Source organism: Maylandia zebra, linkage group LG11, assembly GCF_041146795.1.
Source record: "Maylandia zebra isolate NMK-2024a linkage group LG11, Mzebra_GT3a, whole genome shotgun sequence".
NCBI classification, from domain to species: Eukaryota; Metazoa; Chordata; class Actinopteri; order Cichliformes; family Cichlidae; genus Maylandia; species Maylandia zebra.
The window spans coordinates 20,543,560-20,562,914 of NC_135177.1; the positions used below are offsets into that span (position 1 = coordinate 20,543,560).

The 19,355-nt window shown below is 39.5% G+C and overlaps 1 protein-coding gene across 1 annotated transcript; it reads right to left on the bottom strand.

The window, feature by feature from the left end:
* On the bottom strand, nucleotides 1-17,717 carry dgat1b (diacylglycerol O-acyltransferase 1b). The gene is made up of 17 exons (XM_004541402.5): nucleotides 17,222-17,717; nucleotides 16,031-16,121; nucleotides 14,166-14,206; nucleotides 13,734-13,819; nucleotides 8,799-8,851; nucleotides 8,192-8,297; nucleotides 5,422-5,550; nucleotides 5,099-5,167; nucleotides 4,862-4,965; nucleotides 4,498-4,536; nucleotides 4,361-4,402; nucleotides 3,816-3,860; nucleotides 3,358-3,470; nucleotides 2,901-2,966; nucleotides 2,415-2,502; nucleotides 1,541-1,603; nucleotides 1-1,074 (listed from the first exon to the last, which is right to left on the bottom strand). Exons 1-17 carry the CDS (start codon nucleotides 17,461-17,463, stop codon nucleotides 925-927), a joined length of 1,527 nt encoding a protein of 508 aa, XP_004541459.3. The 5' UTR covers nucleotides 17,464-17,717; the 3' UTR covers nucleotides 1-924.
* Nucleotides 17,718-19,355: the final 1,638 nt, after the last annotated feature.

The window sequence follows — 19,355 nt, forward strand, 5'->3', positions numbered from 1 at the left end:
TAAGACTTAAATTAAAACTTTATTTTCAGACACAAAATGTAGTTTGAATTATCATTAGACGTTACTTGGCACTAGTCTGGTGTTTAATACAGCACATTCTGTAATTGTTTTTACCACATTAGTCGTTTTTGTTGTCATACAAAATTTTAAAAAAGTCAGTACAAAAAAAAGTGGTGCCGCAATTGATACATGGCAGCTTCTCAGTTAAAAAACACCCCAAACATACACACACAGACTTTATAACCAATAACCACAATTTGAAAGAGAAAGTTACATTAATAAAATCCTAGAAGTATACATTCTTCTTATGATCCTCCCCTCACAGTAAAACCAAACAGTTTAAGGCCCCTTCGGTCACAAAGTGAAAAATGATTGGATCATAGATCTCTTTCCTAACCAACAACAACCCTTTGAATCATGGTGTCATATTAGCATTTCATAGTGTTCAAGCACAGTGTCTCCACTGTGATTCACATGCTAAAGATAAGTAAACCCTTTATAGAAATAGAGTAAAGAAGACCCTGTGTCTGCTGTTCTCACAGTACCAATAACGACAAACTCACCATAAACATGAATCCCCAAACTAACCATCAGGTTTTTACAAGGCACTGAAATAAAAAAAAAATCCCCTGAGTATGATGCTGTATGCTACATCACCTTTCTCCTTATGTTACAGTAGTGTTTCAAGATGGACATTTAACTATTTCTGCTTTTCCCCCACTGTATTCTCAGCTTTTCCAGCAGGAAGACACAAAAGTCAGTGTGTCTAATGTAAACACACTACAACCACAACACAGTCGATGTGACCCGCTCATCCTGACATGTAGGAGTAGCGGACAATATGTGTTACCAGTGCTTTAGTTTAGTGGTATTTACACTTGAGTAAGAAAGATGTGTTGCAAGTTGTGTGAATATACATGTGTATTAGTCTCCCTCCTGTCTGTAGTGAATGACATAGTAGTCGTGGACGTACATGAGGACAGCAAACGGCTGACCGATAATGATGGAAATCCAAACTGCAGCGTTGCCGTAGTTACCACGCAGGAAACAGCCAACGAACCAGGCTAACGGAAGCTGGTGAGCGAATAAAACATCATTAAAAAAAGCCCACAAGGAGTAATCATGACATATCACTAATGACAGCCCTAATTAACCTAACTCTAATTTATTTAACTTCTTATTTCTTTTTGTTTGTAAATATTAAACCCAGAGAGACAGCCCATGATAGCCGATTATCATTGGTACATCAAACATCCCCCGCTACATTAATAAGGCTATTTATTAAGTTAATTATTTCGGGGTCAAACACTGACAACACCGCAAGATGTCCATCAACAGTTCAAAGAAATATCATAAAAACGTCTGTATTTTGACCCTCTGTATGACTTAGTTATATACAATGATGACATCTGGTCTCCATATAGCTTTGTTTTTCTTTTAGCATTTTTAAACACTGAGCAGGAATTCGCACCCATGTTACATTAAAAATTTCAGTACACGGCAGTTTGTGTCAACTGTAGCTGTATATTTATCGTCTTACCTGTGCCATCATGCCCATAAAAGCCCATAACCTGAACATCCTGAGGGGAACACTCACTAAGTACTGGCAGATAGGGAAACACACAGGGAAAGAAATCAGATCAGAATCATCAATATTCAGCTATAATTTCTAGAAATATGCTTGACAACTTGCACCACACTGATAAAGAGGTACAACACTGTGTACATTGTATTTTGTCCAGGTCAACGTGCGGCCATGTAAGAAAGAATGTTTTTCACAGCACTGTATGCAATCCTGTGAAAAACAAAACACACCCAATGATTCATAACTTGAAGCAGATAATTTCTGTAGGACTTTATCAGTCATGGAGGCATTTTGAGCCACACTTATTTACAACATTGTTTCAGTTCATTGAGGTCTGGACTTTGACACCTTCATTCATTTCTTTTTCAGCCATTCTGTTGTAGATTTGCTGCTGTGCTTGGGACCATTGTCCTGTTGCATGACCCAGACACTGGTCACGGTCAGGTCACTGAATGCAAGCGCTCATGTCCTGTGGCTGCAAAACAAGCCCAAATCATCACCCCTCCACCACTGTGCTTTATATTTAGTATGAAGAGTTTGTGCTGATATGCTGTGTTCTTGTTCTGGTCACTTTGGTCTCATCTGTCTAAACAACATTGTTCCAAAAGTTTTGTGGTCTGAACCACAAAACTTCTGTAATGTCCTGAACATCAGTAAATGCTCCGGATGAGCGAAGAGGAAAAATTTCTGCTCTCATAGAGGTGCTAACACTTCTTTACTAGTTAACCAATCAGTGCATTTGATTAGCAGCACCTGGTTGCTACTTTTTTCCCTTTTTGAATGACAGTGAAAGCTCAGCAGAAAAAGCAGTTCAGGTCTCTATTCTTACCTCATGGAAAAAGGCTGACAAGAAGAAGACAGCTGATTGGCTGAACATTTTGCTGAATCCTCTCCTCAGAAGCGGCTTGTAAAAGTGGCTGCAAGACACAGAAGAACAGATATAAAAATGTGTGAATACCTACATTCAAATCAGAGAGATTATTCTGAGAACAAATTATATTTTTTCAGTAAACTAGAATTTGTTTACCGTGTGTACTACAGTAGACCTGCTGTAATTCTGTCTCTCTAAGAGAAAATACACTTTAGAAAGCACCGCGTTCACTTCATCTTGTTTAATAGAAATGTATTTGCTCCTGTTGCTGTATTTACCACCGCTGCTTATTCAATTATAGCCAGATGAATCCACTTCCTAAATACATCGGTGTGCCTTGTTAAGCGCATCCCGCTGCATCAAATTCACCGCCGTCTCCTGTGCCGAGTCCTATAATTTAATTCCTCCCTTCTAATGTCCTACTGTGTGAATAATTCACTTTACCGTAGACACCACTTGTGCACTGGGATGTTCCAGTTCTGCCAGAAATATGTCACCGACTCCGAATTCCTATAAAAAAAATAAAATAATAATAAAAAGCCATCAAACAGTGTGCTGGATTACAGCCTCTAAATAATGAATTTAAAGCAGCTTGATTAATATTGATAGACATAAGGAAATCTGTTTTCATGAGAAAGGAGGAAATAAAAGCAATTATTCCACAGTCCACTGACTGACACCTATTTACAAATATTAGAAATACACAAACTGATTCATAAGTTTACTGCTTTGATTATACAAATGGCATTGATATAAACCAAATACATTCATGAGAATGCACATAAATCCGCTCTCTTATGCACACATGCAGTTATTAGCGCATGGAGCTACTCTGAAAAAGTGTTTGAGCACAGTCCACCACACCTCATAAAAATCACAAACAACACAGACAAAAACTTACCACCAGTCTTTGTAAAACTGTCTGTCACCAAAGCGCAGCAGCTCAGCTGTGAAGTTCAAAGATGAGTGGAAGAACCAATAGAAAAACATCAGCCAAAGCAAGTGATTAGGAACCTGGAAAGACAAGTTCAAGTCTCGTGAACAAGAACAACACATGACCCTCACCCAACATGCTGCTGCATGCTCAGTATACGCAGTAACTGTTTACAGCTTAAATATAAATTGGCATATGCGCGCACACTACATGCATGTATTTGCTTTAATGATGACTGAGAAGTTGCACTACAGTTGTAGCATGATCTCTGGTCATAAATAAACTGTAGCTTTATACTGCAAGTCCAAAACACTGACAAGTACAAGAACTGGAAATTAACAGTTCTGATCTCTTGCTTCACATTTTTATCAAAACTGGAGCTCTGTTTTGATGTCACGGTGCTTAACGTTATAGTGTTTACGCACAGCCAGTCGCAGGAGTCTCTCAGTCATCCTGGACAGATCCATGTCCTACAGGAGAGAAAACACGAGGCGTGAATTGACAAACACACAGTAAAGGTCGTTACACACCAAGCACATTCCTAAAAAGTGAGAAGAAATTCATGCATTTTTAAATCCGAACTTGTTGCATAACTTCAATTTCATGCAATTATCACGAGAATGCAGCAGCAAGGAGGATTTCCTCCACTGAGCCGACTGATCTGGAACGTTGTCTGAGGTAAAAATAATAATATATTATAGTTTACTATTTACATGTTTTTGTAAATTCAACACTTGTGGGAGCTTTGAGCCTAGAGCGCACTTGTTGCCAAATGCTGTGGTCTGATTGGTCAGATCTGAGCGGAAAATTGAGCTTGGTTGCAAATAAGGTTGAAAATTTGCAAAATTATGCAGCTGGTGTGAACGTTACAGAATTTATTTTTAAGGCACAAAATACTTGAACAGATTTTACACATCTGGTTTAAAACCACTTCACCCTTGTAGCGTCTGTCTCATTTTGCCTGACTTACCTCTAGTGGTTTCATTGAGCTCTGAATGATGGGAATCATCCACTGACAGAAAGAGAAAAAAATACTCAAGCTACTTTAAGACATGAGCTGCAATGTACACATTTTAAACGGTGATGTTTAGGTTTATCCGACTGTACCTGCTGAGTGAGTCCAACTAACAGCTGGGTGAAAAAAAGCTGAGGAGAAAGGCACAAATTGATAGAGTGACATTATTTCAGTGATATAAATGGCCTTTTTTCAGTTCCACTCTTAAAGGATGCACCTGTTTGTGTGACATGTTGGGATTGTGCCCTGTGTTGTTGATCAAACTTGTACATACACTGCATCGTATCCATAACCCAATATTTCTGCAGAAATATGCCACCTTTATACTGTGATCTAGCACTTAAGCACTTTTAGGTGATACTTCTAATCGTCTGAGTGTGTGTCTGTGCTTACTTTGAACACACAGCTACACTAAAGGTGTTTAATGGGTGATGCTGACATGAGATATTTCCTCACCATCTCAAAGAGTCTCCTTAGCAGGAAGCTCATGCGAATGTTTGGAGAGCGGGGGAAGTTGAGCTCATAGCACAGAGTTGGCGCAAAGATGAAGTAGTACATGTCTACAGAGGTGGAGAGAAAGTCAGTGTGTTAACCAGAACATGTGACACAGTAAAACAGAAACAGTGGTGCATCACAGAAACACGATCAACTCACATCCCAGCAAACAGTAATGATAATAAAAGCTCTGAGTACCTCGGAGGGTGAGGTTGCCAGGATAGCACACTTTGCGTTCACCTTCATAGAAACGCTGTTCTGACGGGCCTGTACCAGACATAAATAAAATTTACACCATTCATGTAAGTTTCATCAGAAAGCTGTGATGTCAACTATCTGCCAGTAGATGCCACCATAACAGCACGAGCGATATACTGAAACCTCTTTCTGGGTAGAAACTAAATCACATTAAAAGCCATTTCGAGTATAAAAACAAAATGATAATGTATATTGCTTACTTTCTTATGATGTCAGTGAGTGTAAAATATAAATCTAAATAAGCATGCGTATGTGTGACTTACAAGACAGTGACCTGGACAGTTTCTTTGCCTTCATAGTGCTCAGCTCTCTGCACCACAAGTTGACATCCTTATAGGAGTACAGTTTAAGTAAGATAATGGTGTAAGTACCAAGTACGAATAAACCACCAACTGTCATGGGGAGAGGGAGAAAAAGAGGTAAGGATTAGCACTGTGGATAAACTAATGCAGAAACATGTAATTAGCTCATATGTGATCTAAGAAGAAGATGAGGAGGAAGATATGAGGGGATGCTAACAGTAAGGAAAAATTAGCGAAGAAGAATGGATGAGGACATAAAAACTAAAAGAACAATGCGAGGAAAAACAAAATAATGGGATGTACGTTAGAAGCAGAGCCAGGGACAGGATGGAAAACAGAGCAGAGAGGTAGGAGAGTGAAAAAGGAAAGGAGACAGACAATGAGAGGCTGTCATTTGATCTGGAACAAACAGCTGAATAAATCATCTCAACACAAAGTATAAAAGCAGTCTAACTATGCCAAGGACATTATTACATAGTCACCATGTTGTTGTTGTTTTTTTGAGAGAATGTGCACTCAGAAACCCGTGCCAAAGTTTGTGCTAATTGGCCAATGAGGAAAAGCTGATTTGAAAGGAGATCAATAAACATATTTAGTAAATTGCAAGCGCACGCTTACACCAGCTTGCCTACCAGGGCTTTATCAATAGTCACCATATGCTTGATAGAAAGGGATCAAGCCGGACAGAGAACAAACACGCACACGTATACGTGCACAAACACTCAGAAACGCACAAACAAAAACTGCCTGTTGTGCCAGCAGGGTGAGGAGGAGGTCAGCACACCTGGCAGCAAACCATACCAGATCTTATCCATTAACCATCTGTCTCTCTGGCTCAGTGTGGCTCCTAAACTGCTAGATTTTCTTCAAGACAGTGACTCAAGAGATAGGAATCGTAAAAAAAAAAAAAAAAAAAAAAAAAAGCACACAGAGGCGAGCCTGAGTGGGGAAAAACATGCCAAAACCAGCCCCCTCTCAGATGTGGTGTCGCCTAACGCTGTACTACACTATGCAAAGAAAGCTTTGACAGCTTTATGCATGCAGTTTCTGAGTCGTCGTTTGATAAGCTGAGTAAGAGCGTGCTTTAGAATATTAGAGGGTGGTTTACACCTGCTTATAAAAATACACAATGTATGTGGCACTGCACTTTACACCATCTATGTGGACGTCTGAATATCTGTGTGATTTTTATTTTTCAGTTTTTCAAATTCGCACTGTTATCAGAAACACTGCTGTAAGGACACTCAAACCCAGGTGCACACACTTAAAGCCATGATGCATTAAAGGACCAATCCAAAGCTTTGGAAATAATGAAATGATGTCAGCAGATAACAGTAAAGTTTAGTAGTATGTTACCATATTTGATTGAATATCTATAAATGTGTTCTTTTTCTCCGTCTGTCACACAGACACACAAAATTAGCTGTGTTTTGTAACAGGACGTTGCATTTACATGATAATTGACAATGTGACTATGAAAACATCCCTAATATATGCCCCCAAAACCTAATATCAGTACACACACATATTCGTACATACACACACCTGCCCTCTGTCAATTGTCCTTCCTGTGCGAACAGCAGTGCAGAGAAAACAGACAGACAGATGGACCGACTCCTTTACTTCTACACCTCCCAGTGAGAGAACAGATGAGATGAGGGAGGAGAAGAGGAGAGAAAAAAATAACCCAAAAGGGGAAACAATGACTTTCTGGGATAAAATAAACCAGCCTTACATAGGAAACTCCCAACATGGATGTCCTTTGATTGATTTAAAGTCAGAGGTGTGCTTACTAAAGCTTGAAGAGTAAAGGACTGGTGCTGTGCCAAAACAACTGAACTAAATACATTTATCAAGTCCATGACATAAAACACTCCTACCGTGGAACATTTGTGGATTAAGTGACAAATGTGACCTTGTCGGTGAAATATTTGTCAAGTTCGTTACGTGTTCCAGCTAAAACTCTACACCCCGGTACAGGCTAAGATTTTACCGTAGTATAAACCAGTCAGTCGGCGGAAACAGTGAAATTTGGATAACCACCACCACCATCAAGAAATTTGCGATGACACAGCAAATTATTGTCATCAAGCAATAACATTTCAGTAGATGCAATAATCTATTGTTTTTATACAGAGTAATGCACATTAATGTGATTGTTTCATGGTAAAAGAAAAAAAAAAAAAGGTGCTTAAAGAGTATTTCTCATTAAATTTATGAGGACTTCTGTCTACTTGTCTTTCCTGTAAAAATACGGCGTGCTGTATTCCCAGTTCATCATGGGTCAATCATGTTGCGTGTATGATGAAGACAGAAGGTAGTGAACCTTGAATAACCCTGCACAGCAAGCCACACCCCTTTCCATTCCTTTCCTATCCTTTCTTCTCCTTTCCTCCCCTCTCCTCTCCTCAGAGCCAGCTGGAAACAATCCAGTCATGACCAACTGGTCCATTACCACTAACCGACTCCAATTATGACTCTGTATCAGAGATGCCTTTTACTGCACTGCCGAACTGGCTGCGTGTTTCTGTGAAGGGCAAGGAAGTGGATGTTCTCTTAATCTTTATTACCCTTAAATTATTTTCTACATTGTAAACTACGAGTGAACGGATAATGTTTTGGCTGCATAAGAGATGAGACCATTTTAGTAAATTATTTGTCGCAGTAATGTACAGTTGTTAGGAACAAGATTGCAGGGAGGACAGTTGAATAATAGGGAAACACATTTTACCTGAGGTCATGGAGGGAACCAATAGGACCACTGCTGCAGGGAACGTTAGCAGAACGGCCATGTTAATGAAATGGACCAGAAATCCCACAAGTTCACTGAATGAACCCTGTGTCCAAAAAACAAACAAACATAGGAACAGCAGGAGTTTTTTATCTTAACAATGTATCCATTTCTACAAAACTGCCTCCGTTTTGGTCGCATGCTTTTAGCCTTGGGTATTTACTGGTGACCTAATTCTAAAACACTGCCAATTATTACAGAAACTAAATGTTTTAACCATTTTTTACTTCTCACCCCACCACAGATCACATTTTAAGTTATTCTGGCCTAGTTAAGTTAAAAAACAACAAAAAACTGTTCCAATTCGTGCCAAACAGGCAGAGCATAACTGAATGTGGCCCAAATGTAGATGGTGAAACTAATTTCTCATTTTACCATTTCACATTTGCAGATGCAACTGGGGAGGGTCAGCTCCACAGTCAGCTTTAGAGAACAGTTTTAGGAAAATAATCCCACCCGAGACTTGGGAAAGTGCTCTGAATTCAGCAGTCCGGTTAAAATTCACACTGCTCTCACGTTTTAGTGCAAGCAGGGTTTCTCTCCTCACCTTCGACAGCTGCCTTTCGGTATAGAGAGCCACCAGAATGAACACATTGGACACTGTCGGACAAAATGAACCATGTCAGTGCTGATGCTCAGTGATCATTTTTTCAGCCTGTATTTACACTAGGGAGCTCATGAACTGAAGACATTTTGGCTCCGAAAACACTGGTATTCAGCAGAACTCCATCATTTTAGTCAGTGACTTCTACGTTTTAAAAGCAGTGCTGAGAGAATATACCAATTTCATGTTTTGACTGAAAATTTCCTGAAACCTGAGCAACATGGTGTCTCTCACACACAGACACACACAGACTTTCACATGATTAAATAGCAACACCTGATGAAAGAAATGAACCGGCAATAACAGAGCATATGTGTTTCACAGCATATACCAACTGCTAGACAGCTGAGTGACTAGACCAGTCGATGTGTGTGGAAAAGCTCTCTCTCACACACACACACACACACACACACACACACAAAGAATCACATCATTTTTTTATTCTTTTGTTTCCTGCACAGTATATCCATCTCCATATTCAGTGTCTGCTGCTCTTTTGACAACTTGTATGATGTGGAGGTTATCAAATAAATGAGTGTACTTTAAACTGTTTACTTGAATATGTAAGATCAAAAAGGCCATGGAGCAAATGACTGTGACAGAAAAATCCCAAGTGAATCAATCAAGTAACATAATCAAGAAGATTCTTTAGTGAAGCTTTAGAAAATAAAATAAAATAAAAAAGAAGATATTCTACAGTATGATTTCATATCAACACTTCAGAAAGACAGGTCTAATTTTGGGATGTATGGTACTGTGCAAAAGTCTTGAGCAACACCTCATTTCTTTTTTACTTTGCTTCCAAGGAACTAGACTTCTTGTAATTTTTAAAGTGGTGTTGAGCAATAGTTCTCAAGGCTTTCTGAGAGTCTTTGAAAGTTTTCCTTTGGATACTGTCTGCTTTTTCACTCCTTTTCAGTCCATCAGAGGAAGGTTATTCTTTTTTTGTTTATACCGTAAAAAAGCACCTAACTCAAGGGCTAAACCAGTGTTGTTTCAACATAGAAAAATTAGAAAAATTATATCTTTAGGCCTTTTATTACTTGCAGCCTCTCACAAAAATCACACCATTTGTTCCAATTTTATTAGGTGAAACTATGCAAAATTACAAGGATAACATGGTTTAACAGGCATAACATAATATTTTTGCAGCAACGAGGTGATTCCCAAAGAGCTACCAACCAAAACCTTGGATGATATACAGTGTTTCATATCACTTACATCAGATGAAAATCTACTTCTGTCTCTGCATCTACCTGTATCAATATCTGTTTCAGTATCTAAAAGTTATGTTAAGAAATGGGGAAAAAAAAACATCCAGCAAAGACTTGACAGAGGACCTGCGAGGTACATCTGGACCTTCAGATAATCCATCTGTTTGTTGAAGCCTCAGAAATGGTTTCAGTGGGAGGGTGACCATCAAGAAGACATTTTTAAGGAGGGAAATGGGGAGAAATGGCTGAGGTATGACAAATTACACAAGAACTGGACTGAAAATTGGTGACAATGGGGTTTACGGAGCGATGAGTCCAAATGTAAATTTTCTGGTTCAAATTGTTGTCAGTATGTACAGATCAGGACCAAGGTACATCACTGACTGTCTATAGCAGGGGTAGGCAACTCCAGGCCTCAAGTGCCAGTGTCCTGCAGGTTTTAGATCGCACCCTGGGTTAACACATCTGAATCAAATGATTAGTTCATTACCAGGCCTCTGGAGAACTTCAAGAAATGCTGAGGAGTCATTTAGCCCTTTAAATCAGCTGTGATGGATCATGGACACATCTAAAACGTCCAGGACACCCGAACTCGAGGCCTGGAGTTGCCTACCCCTGGTCTATAGTCATAATACAGAGGAGGCTCTGTCATGGTTTGGGGCTGCATTTCAGCCAGTGGTGGAGACAATGATCCAAAACACAAAATGAAACAATATCAATCATGGACTGGCCTCCTCAGAGCTCAGACCTCAACATTACTGAAGCAGTGTGGGATCATCTTGACAGAAAACTGAATAAAGGGCAGCCAACATCCACAGACGAGCTCTGAATGGACTTCAACAAATCTGGAGAACTATTCCTGAAGACTACTTAAAGAAATGACAAGAAATCTTGTCTAAGAGAGTTCAGGCAATGATGAAGATCACGTTGGTCATGCTAAAATATTGACTTTCAAGCTTGTTAGAATTGTATAAACTCTGTTTTTGGGGGGGTTCATCATGTGATCATCAACAGTGTCACCCTTGATAACTGCCATTACGAATCAATGTCTTTAGTCATTCAGTCACATGGTTGTTTTCGAGTTCGTGGTATACACGGCACATCAAAGACAGGAAGGAGGAAATGCGCTGCAGGCACAGCAGAGTCTATACAGTAAGATTACTGTGCACAAACGAAAGCAATTAATCAGCCTGTAGGCATCACTTCATCAGACCTCACAATACACTCCCATTATACTCATCTTTAAATGCACCTATAGGAAGGAAAAAGAAAAGTATGGAGTCAGGAAACCTGTCTTCTAACTAGGCTGCGTTTAACATAAGGACAACTCACGCTTTCAGCAAATATGCAAAGGAGAGTGTCGCAAAGGATAACACAGCAAATTTTACAAAGTACTGTGAGTGTATCAAGATCATTGGTGCTAAATTATAAAAAAGTTAAACAATTTAATACATTTAAATAAGGATCTTTATTGCTAGGACAGTTTTCTTTGACAATTTTATTATTGCCATCGTTGTCGTTGTATAATAATAAGAACAATTCACAGAATAAGAGACTTTTAAATGCAAAGAAGAGAAACCAGACAAAAGAACATCTGAGAAGAGCCCAAATCTTATTCCCTACTGCTTTTTCTTTTGCAAAGCATCTGTTGAGCCTCTTTGCCAAATACCAACTACTGTATTGTGCCCAAACTGCATGAAACTGGAACAAACAACTCAATTTAGCACCTGTTAGACACACAAACCTTTTATCTGGTGCCTTCAGGTATATATTGTAGAAGCAATGCACTTACTACAGCAAAGTAAAATAACATTTATCACTCACAATAGAGTTTTCTTAATGTCTAACTTTCTTTCCAAAGTTTGCCCATTTTGCTGGTAGGCTTCATGAAGTGTAGACTGTGTTTGTGTGTGTGGGAGTGTGCGTAAGTTACTGCAGTGACTCTCTGAATGCCCTCGGGGGATAGGCTGCTTTACAGTCCATGCCACTGTAAACAGACTCCCATCCTCACCTGCCTCTTACCTATTGTCTGTGCAGTCATTTGCCTTAACTCCATCCATTTCTCTCCTCCTCCCTCCCTTTCCCTTCTCCGGTCCCGAGTTGATGCAGCACTTTACTCCACCACTCTCCTGCTCTTTCTACCCCGTCTCTCTCTGCCTGTTCTTGTCCTGTTTTCCAACCATCTATACAAATTTACTTACTTAACTTGGCTTCCATTAAATCCTTCCTCCTTACTTCTCTTCTTCATCCCTCTCTCTTACTCCCTCCTCCTCTCTGCAGGAGAACACCAGTATGCAGTATATAGGGCAGGTGAGTGTCCCTCTAGAGACACTGAAAGCTGCACTACTGCAGACCTTCACTGCAATATACTATAAAAGTAAGTACTCGGAAAACAAAAAAACTGCATGTGTTCGTCTTATAGCAGGGTAGGCCTTAAAGGAAGTGGCTCTATAATCAGTTTTAAATGTTTTTTCCACCTAGTTTTCTGAAACGTTCTTGCTAGGTCGTTCGCAAATCGCAACGAATTACTGAAACATAAAAGAAAATACAGTACATAAGGCAAAAACAGAGTCTGTATAATTCTAACAAGCTTGAAAGTCAATATTTTGTTTATTCTTTATCATTTTTATTCCTCTCTTAAACAAGAGTCCTTTCAATTTCTTTAAGCAGTCATTCAGGAATAGTTCTCCAGGCTTCTTGAGGACATTCAAAGCTCTTGAACGTTAGCTGCCTTTTGTTTTAAAATTGTTCCGTTGTGTGTTTGACTGCTCTGGCAGTGGGTTTGGAATCATTCTCATGGTGAAAACAATGAAGCTGTTGCCAATCAGACACTTTCACAATGGTACTGCATGGTGGATGATAATCTGGTGGTACGGTACTCTTCTGTATACAGAAATCTATCAAGATCCCCAACACCACTGACTGAATTCAGCCCCAAACAATCACAGAGCCTCTACTGTGTTTTACAGATGGCTGCAGACACTCGCTGTTGTACCTCTCTCCTTACCTTCTCCACACATAGTGATAATAATTTAAGCCAATCCATTAGTTCGTTGCCACTGATTTTCTATCCAGTTCTTGTGCAATGTGGCGTGCCACAGCCTTGTCTCCCAGTTTCTCCTCCTTATGACTGACTTCTTGGCAGACACCCTTCCCGTGAGACCTTTTCTAATAAGCAGTAGATCAATAAACTTAAGGTCCAGATGGATCTATCAGTTTCTGTTTTTGTCCTATAGCTTAAGGGCAAGACTTTCAAACATTGTTCATTTACTGTAGGTAACTTTTTTTGCATGACCTGACATTTACACTTACATATCACACTTTTGTCCCCCACTTGTTTTGGTGATAGGATGTTATTACGTTTCTAAGGATTTTATTTTAAAACTGGTTCTTTGCTAAATTAAAACTTTCCCCAGAACATGTTCAGGTACAAGGAGTGGACTGAAAATGAGTGAAAAAAGTCACCAACCTTCATACAACCTGGAATACTACTGCTTAAGATCACTTAAAATTGGTCATCCTGGTCTTGGTTATACAAGCATTTCGTGCACGTTTTGTAGCTGAGATTTTTATGTTTTTTTAAACCCAGAAATAATATAATCAGTGTAAAATAATATTGAATCATTTCCATTATTTTGAAGTGTTACACAGAAAATATACCTACCAATCACTAGGCAAGCTGCTGGCCAGCTGTAGGGATCATTCAGAAACAAGGAAACCACCTGAACAGGATCGACCAAAACACCGTACCTAAAAAAACAAAACAAAGAACAATGGCCAAAAGAAAAGCCAGGATCCAAATTAAGACAGGTGTGTTTTTACAGATCTGAGCTTCAATGTAAGTAACAACTGATGCAGCAGAAAACTGAGCGCTGGCTCAGTTTTCTGCTTCATATATAATATTTTCCACAGCGGTTATTTTAACTTCTGAGAGGAAAAAAACCCCACAAGTGTAACAAATGACATTATGACGAGATGAGTTACATGAACCTCGTGTCACATTTAAAACACCACCCTCATTAATGTTAAGAATGGCACATTGGGTAAAAGTAGTCCATGAAGCCTTTTGAAATAATAGCTAATAAAACATTCTCACCGTAAGAGGTTTTCTAAGAAGAGGCGCGCGTTGCTCAGTACCTGTAACAAAAAGACAGACAATGATAAATATTTCTTGCACAACAATCCTCCTTACACTGTTCTCCACATGTACATTTATTTCATGGTTCTCATTTTAAAGCCTTCAGCTTTAATTGAATTGCCTCATCGTTCTGTATCACTCTCTCCTCCATGGTCGTCTCCTTCTCTTGCTCCCCTCTTTTGCACTCCTTGCTGTATCCTGTCCGTTTGCTCTCCTCAGCTAAATGGATTGTAATATCTTATTACCAAACACAAAATCTCTGGGTCTGTCAGAATGAAGGAAAAACCTCCTATAATGAACACAATGATTTGTTGGATTAGCGGGGTTCACCACCTGAATCTCCTCGTTTCCTGCTATAATTGGCCCATTCTCCCAAGCACGGGCGAGAAAGAACTGCAAAATGTGCTAAGCTTGACACTAACAGGTCAGTTATTTTATGGTGGATGTACACTATTCGACATCTCTAGAAAATACACATTAGCTAGTTAGCTCATCTGTTCACACTTCATCACAATGCAGTTAGCGTTGCAACGCAAAATAACAAATGTGATCTTCATCGTGTGAACAGTTTCAATGAAGAACTGTTTGAGGTTTCACTAAAAATCTGACCAATACTCTTGGAGAAGCAGCCATTCTTGTGAATGGGGAATAGATGAACAACAGATTCCTGACTATGGCTAAAGCTCATAGGGTTTTTTTTATTGATGAGTGAAAAATTATCTGCCTGAACTATTTAACTTGAACAAAATACTTTAGAGTCTTGTGTGTCTGTGTGTGTGTCTGTGGTAAAGCTGCTGAGCCCCGCCTGAGAGGAAACTCTGCACAAAGAGGAAATGAGTGGACAGAAGCAGCACAACAGTAATGACAGCAAAACGTGACTCTGCATATTTTTTTCCTCTTCACTTGGATGAAATGCAGTGAAAACTCTGCATTTTATCAGGATGAATGTTGGCTGAAACGCTGGTGACATTTTTATACAATCACCATTAGTACAAACAAGGGTCAGCAGAAGTGTCGGAGGTCATGCCCATATATCAGAAGATAAGTTAATCAGGGTCTTAATCCGGACAATCGTTTTGTTTACTATTTAATGCAATATTGAATTATCTCAGTGTATTAGTCTATGACAGTGGATGGTCTGTATCACAAAAGTCCATTACTATCTATACTAATTGCTAAACTGATATTAAGTCATATGCAATAAAATAAGATTTATCTTACTGAAAAAAATCAATAATCAAAAAGTCTAATTACAGGAAGTGTGGTTAGACAGATTGTTCTACTAATAGCTTGGAGGTGTCCACCTGACAGGCCTGTACTGCGAAGCAGGATATCATTGTATACAGGTCAGTTGGGGGCTAACACTGGGTTTTTGTATTATGAAGGTGGTTCCCATCTTACTGGGGTACATCACCGTGGTAACTTATGCTGCAACCCTAACACCATCGGGGCTGCAGCTGAAAGCAAGCTGATAACCAGTTTTCTTTCGACTGCTTATCCTGACTTCCATTTACTTCCATGTACATTGTAATCATAAAAATCATAATTTCATACAATACATCTGTCAAAAACACAAAAACTGACAATTACACCCACACTAAGAGCTGCTGGAATTAAAATTAAAGAAAAAACATGAGTGGGAAATAGAGATGGGAAAGACGCTTGGCTTTATGTCACTGGATACATGTTGGCCAAGTTTGGAAATTCATTGAAATATCAACAAAAATATCATCTTATGTGCTCAAACAACAAAACAAGATTGTCAAATGCTTTTTTTTTAGGATTTTCATGGGAACACATGTTTCCTTTTGTCTGTGTCTTACCAGCATTACCACACACCAGTTGAGGACTCCTCTGTAGTTTTTATAACCACTGGCTGAACTCAGCAGGGACTCCTGTGTCTTGTGACAGTTACTGAAATAAATCAGATGGATACAGTAAATGAGTGAGACAATTAAAAATGAATGTATTTATGTTGCATTGATTTTCATTCGAACTCTAGCTGCAACAATAGGACAAAGTTAAATACACAGTGAGATGCGCTAGGAGCTCTGTGAAGGTTTTTATAGTCCTGCAACAAACATGTCCTGTGTAAAACTAAGTAAAACCCAATCAACAGCTTGTAGAACCACCTTTAGAAACAAGAGCTTTAAGTAATCACTTCCTGTCTGTTTTTATTATTATCTCACATCACTGTGGGGAAATTTTGTCCCACTCTTCTTTACAGCACTGCTTCAATTGCTTGAGGTTTGTAGACATTCATATGTGCACAGATCTCTTTTACCGATGGCTGTAGACACTCACTGTTGTGCATCTCTCCTGACCTCCTCTGTACATACTGGTGATAATTTGAATTTCAAATTTGGATTCATCACTTAATTGAAACTGTTGCCACTGATTTTCAATGGAGTTCTTGTGTAGTTTGGCATTCCTCAGACTTTTATCCTCCCTGTTTCCCTATATTAAAAACTGCTTTTTGACTACACCCTTCCACCCAGGCCATTTCTGATGAGGCTTCAGCAATCAGCAATATAAACGAATATGCGAAACTTTTGCAAACCAAACAGTGTTATATCGGCTGTTTGTGTTACATAACTGGTCTGAGAAGATTAAGTTAATTCACGCCTATTCATAGGGTTCCCCTTTACACAGCCTCCCACGAAACAACCCACATTGTGCATTTTATTTATTGGAGACACATATACCCGATCTTAAAGTTCCTGGAACTCGGCCCAGCAGCACTAAAGAAGAGCGGGAGTGTAAGTATGAATGAATGAGTGACAACTGTGGAAAAATAAACAGGCTCTGGTCCAGATCGTCCCCCCACGACCCTGAACCAAGTCGTTACCGACAATGAATAACAAGGACACGTATCTAGCATTAAGAAACGCTAGATACAACATTAGCCGTTAGCTACGGGCAGCATGTTGTCATATCTTTCCTGAAGGAAAAACAAAAAACTCTTCCCACTTTCCTCAAACTGGGCAACACTTCAGTAAGTTTATCCAGCTCACCTCAACATGTCACTTATATCATTCCTGCGTTTCTTCTTATCGTTCTTCGTTTTATTCCGGCTTATTTCCAGTGAATGGTCATGTTTGTTATGTTCATTTTCAAAGCTAATGTCTGCGGCCACCAAGCTCTGACGATCCCCTTCAAACCTCCTGTTCATCGGCTGGAGAGTCGCAGCTCTCGCCACTGCGAGAGTCGCTCTTCTCCTGTGGGTTAATGCTTCGGCTGGCTTGTAGTCACCCATGATGACAGAGAGACAGCGATGGTATAGAAAAACCAAGTAATAACTCACAGAAGTCCACTTCAACCGTTCACTGCGGATAATAGCATGCTTGTAGCAACGGTGACACCCAGGCGTAGTAGTACAGAGAAGGGGAAGTAAAAGGGTTGCAAAACAATCCGCCCAAAGCTCAGATTTCAGTACAGTTCACACACACACACAGAGGTAGGAGTGTATTCATAACGCTGATGGTGAAAGCACTGTAACTTGTTTGACTGTTGCACACTGTGTGGCAGGTGAGTCAGAGTCTACTCTGAGGGCTTAGGCGGTTCATGGAAGAGGCGTAATGAGCTATTATCCGGGTCCCAAACAGCATGTAAGCATGTTAGAGACAACACAGCGCAGAAATGCGGGGTTTGAGCAATAATAAAGACATGTGATGCATACTAAACGCCAGCAAGACGGAAGACCAGCAAAATAACAAGTTGACAAAATAGTCCATCAGTTCATTCCCATTCACCACTCTCGAGGCTTTATTATTAGAAGATGTTAATTAGAGGATCAGTGTAATTTTCTTGTAGTTCATGTTGGGCAATTAAAAGTTGAGTTCCAAAATAATCAAGTATCAGCTAAAGATGTAAATGAACTTTTATTGCAAGTTTAAGTGCCAAACACGCGGCTGAGGTTGATTAATTTCAAGCCAGGGGTGTCATGTTTTGATGGGCATTTGGATTAAGAGTAGACTAAGCAAGTGTCTAGAAATTCATTTTGAGAAGGGGCTGGCGAGGTGGGACAATAGCATCCACATCTATCTATCTATCTATCTATCTTTAATTATAGTTATTTAGTCTTCTGTTTATTATGGTGATTTTTTGCTTTCTGCTAGCTATGTCTTGCTTGATCCCGTTCTATCCCCATGTTGGTCTGTGCCCTCTTTTAAGTGTATTCAGTTTCTTGCCAGATGTTTCCACTTTGCCCTATTCCCTTTTGTTTAGACAACCGTTTGATTGTCTGTATTCCTTGTTGCGTTGTCCCCTCATACCCGTTGTGTATGTGGTAGCTCTGACCTGGCTCTGTGTTTATTTTTGTGTCTTTGTAAATTAGCAGTAATAAAAGTCAAATGCTTTCATGTCCTGTCTCCTGCATCCTGTACTATGAGTCCAAATCCTTCCTTCAGCACAGCGATACATGCTAAGAGTTAGACTGTATGATGAACAGAAAACAGAGAATCAGCACTGGTTCTGGTAAATGGACTGGTTCTTATATAGTGCTTTTCTACTCTACTTGAGCACTCACTTTATACAACATGCCTCATAAACCGATACATATGAGTACTTTTTTCTACACCTGAGTGCTTTCTAACTAACATTTACACACATTCATACTCCAAAGCTGTGCCTGTATGGTGTCCATCTGTGTGATGAACTAAACTACTTCTGCCAAGGACAGACCCATGTGAAGGCTGAATGCTGAGTTTACCGCTAAAATCATCAATGTCAATGGGGAACTACAACAGTAAAATTAAACAATACTTCAGCGCAGTTGTTTCTGTGGTAAACTAGGATTGAGTAACTTCAAAGAAACACAGCTTGCAACATGTACAAGCTCAGCTGTGAAACCAGAGTGCACAAGACCCCTAATGCAACTTTTAAGAACCAAAGAAAGAGCGAGTGAAAATCAAAGGCATTAACCAATTTAATTGGACCGTGGAGAACAGTTCATTTAACCATGTCTGTGCCATATGGGTGAAAAAAGTGCTGTGATTGACTATAAAATGAAGAAGCACTGAATAAGTGCAGCCATGCTTTCTTTTATTAAATACAGTGGCTAGATGATTCCTTTGGGTGTACAAGGCCTATCCATAGGCATGCCATTGTTTCAAGCTGTGGTTGTTAAAGTGATGAATATCTCTTTTC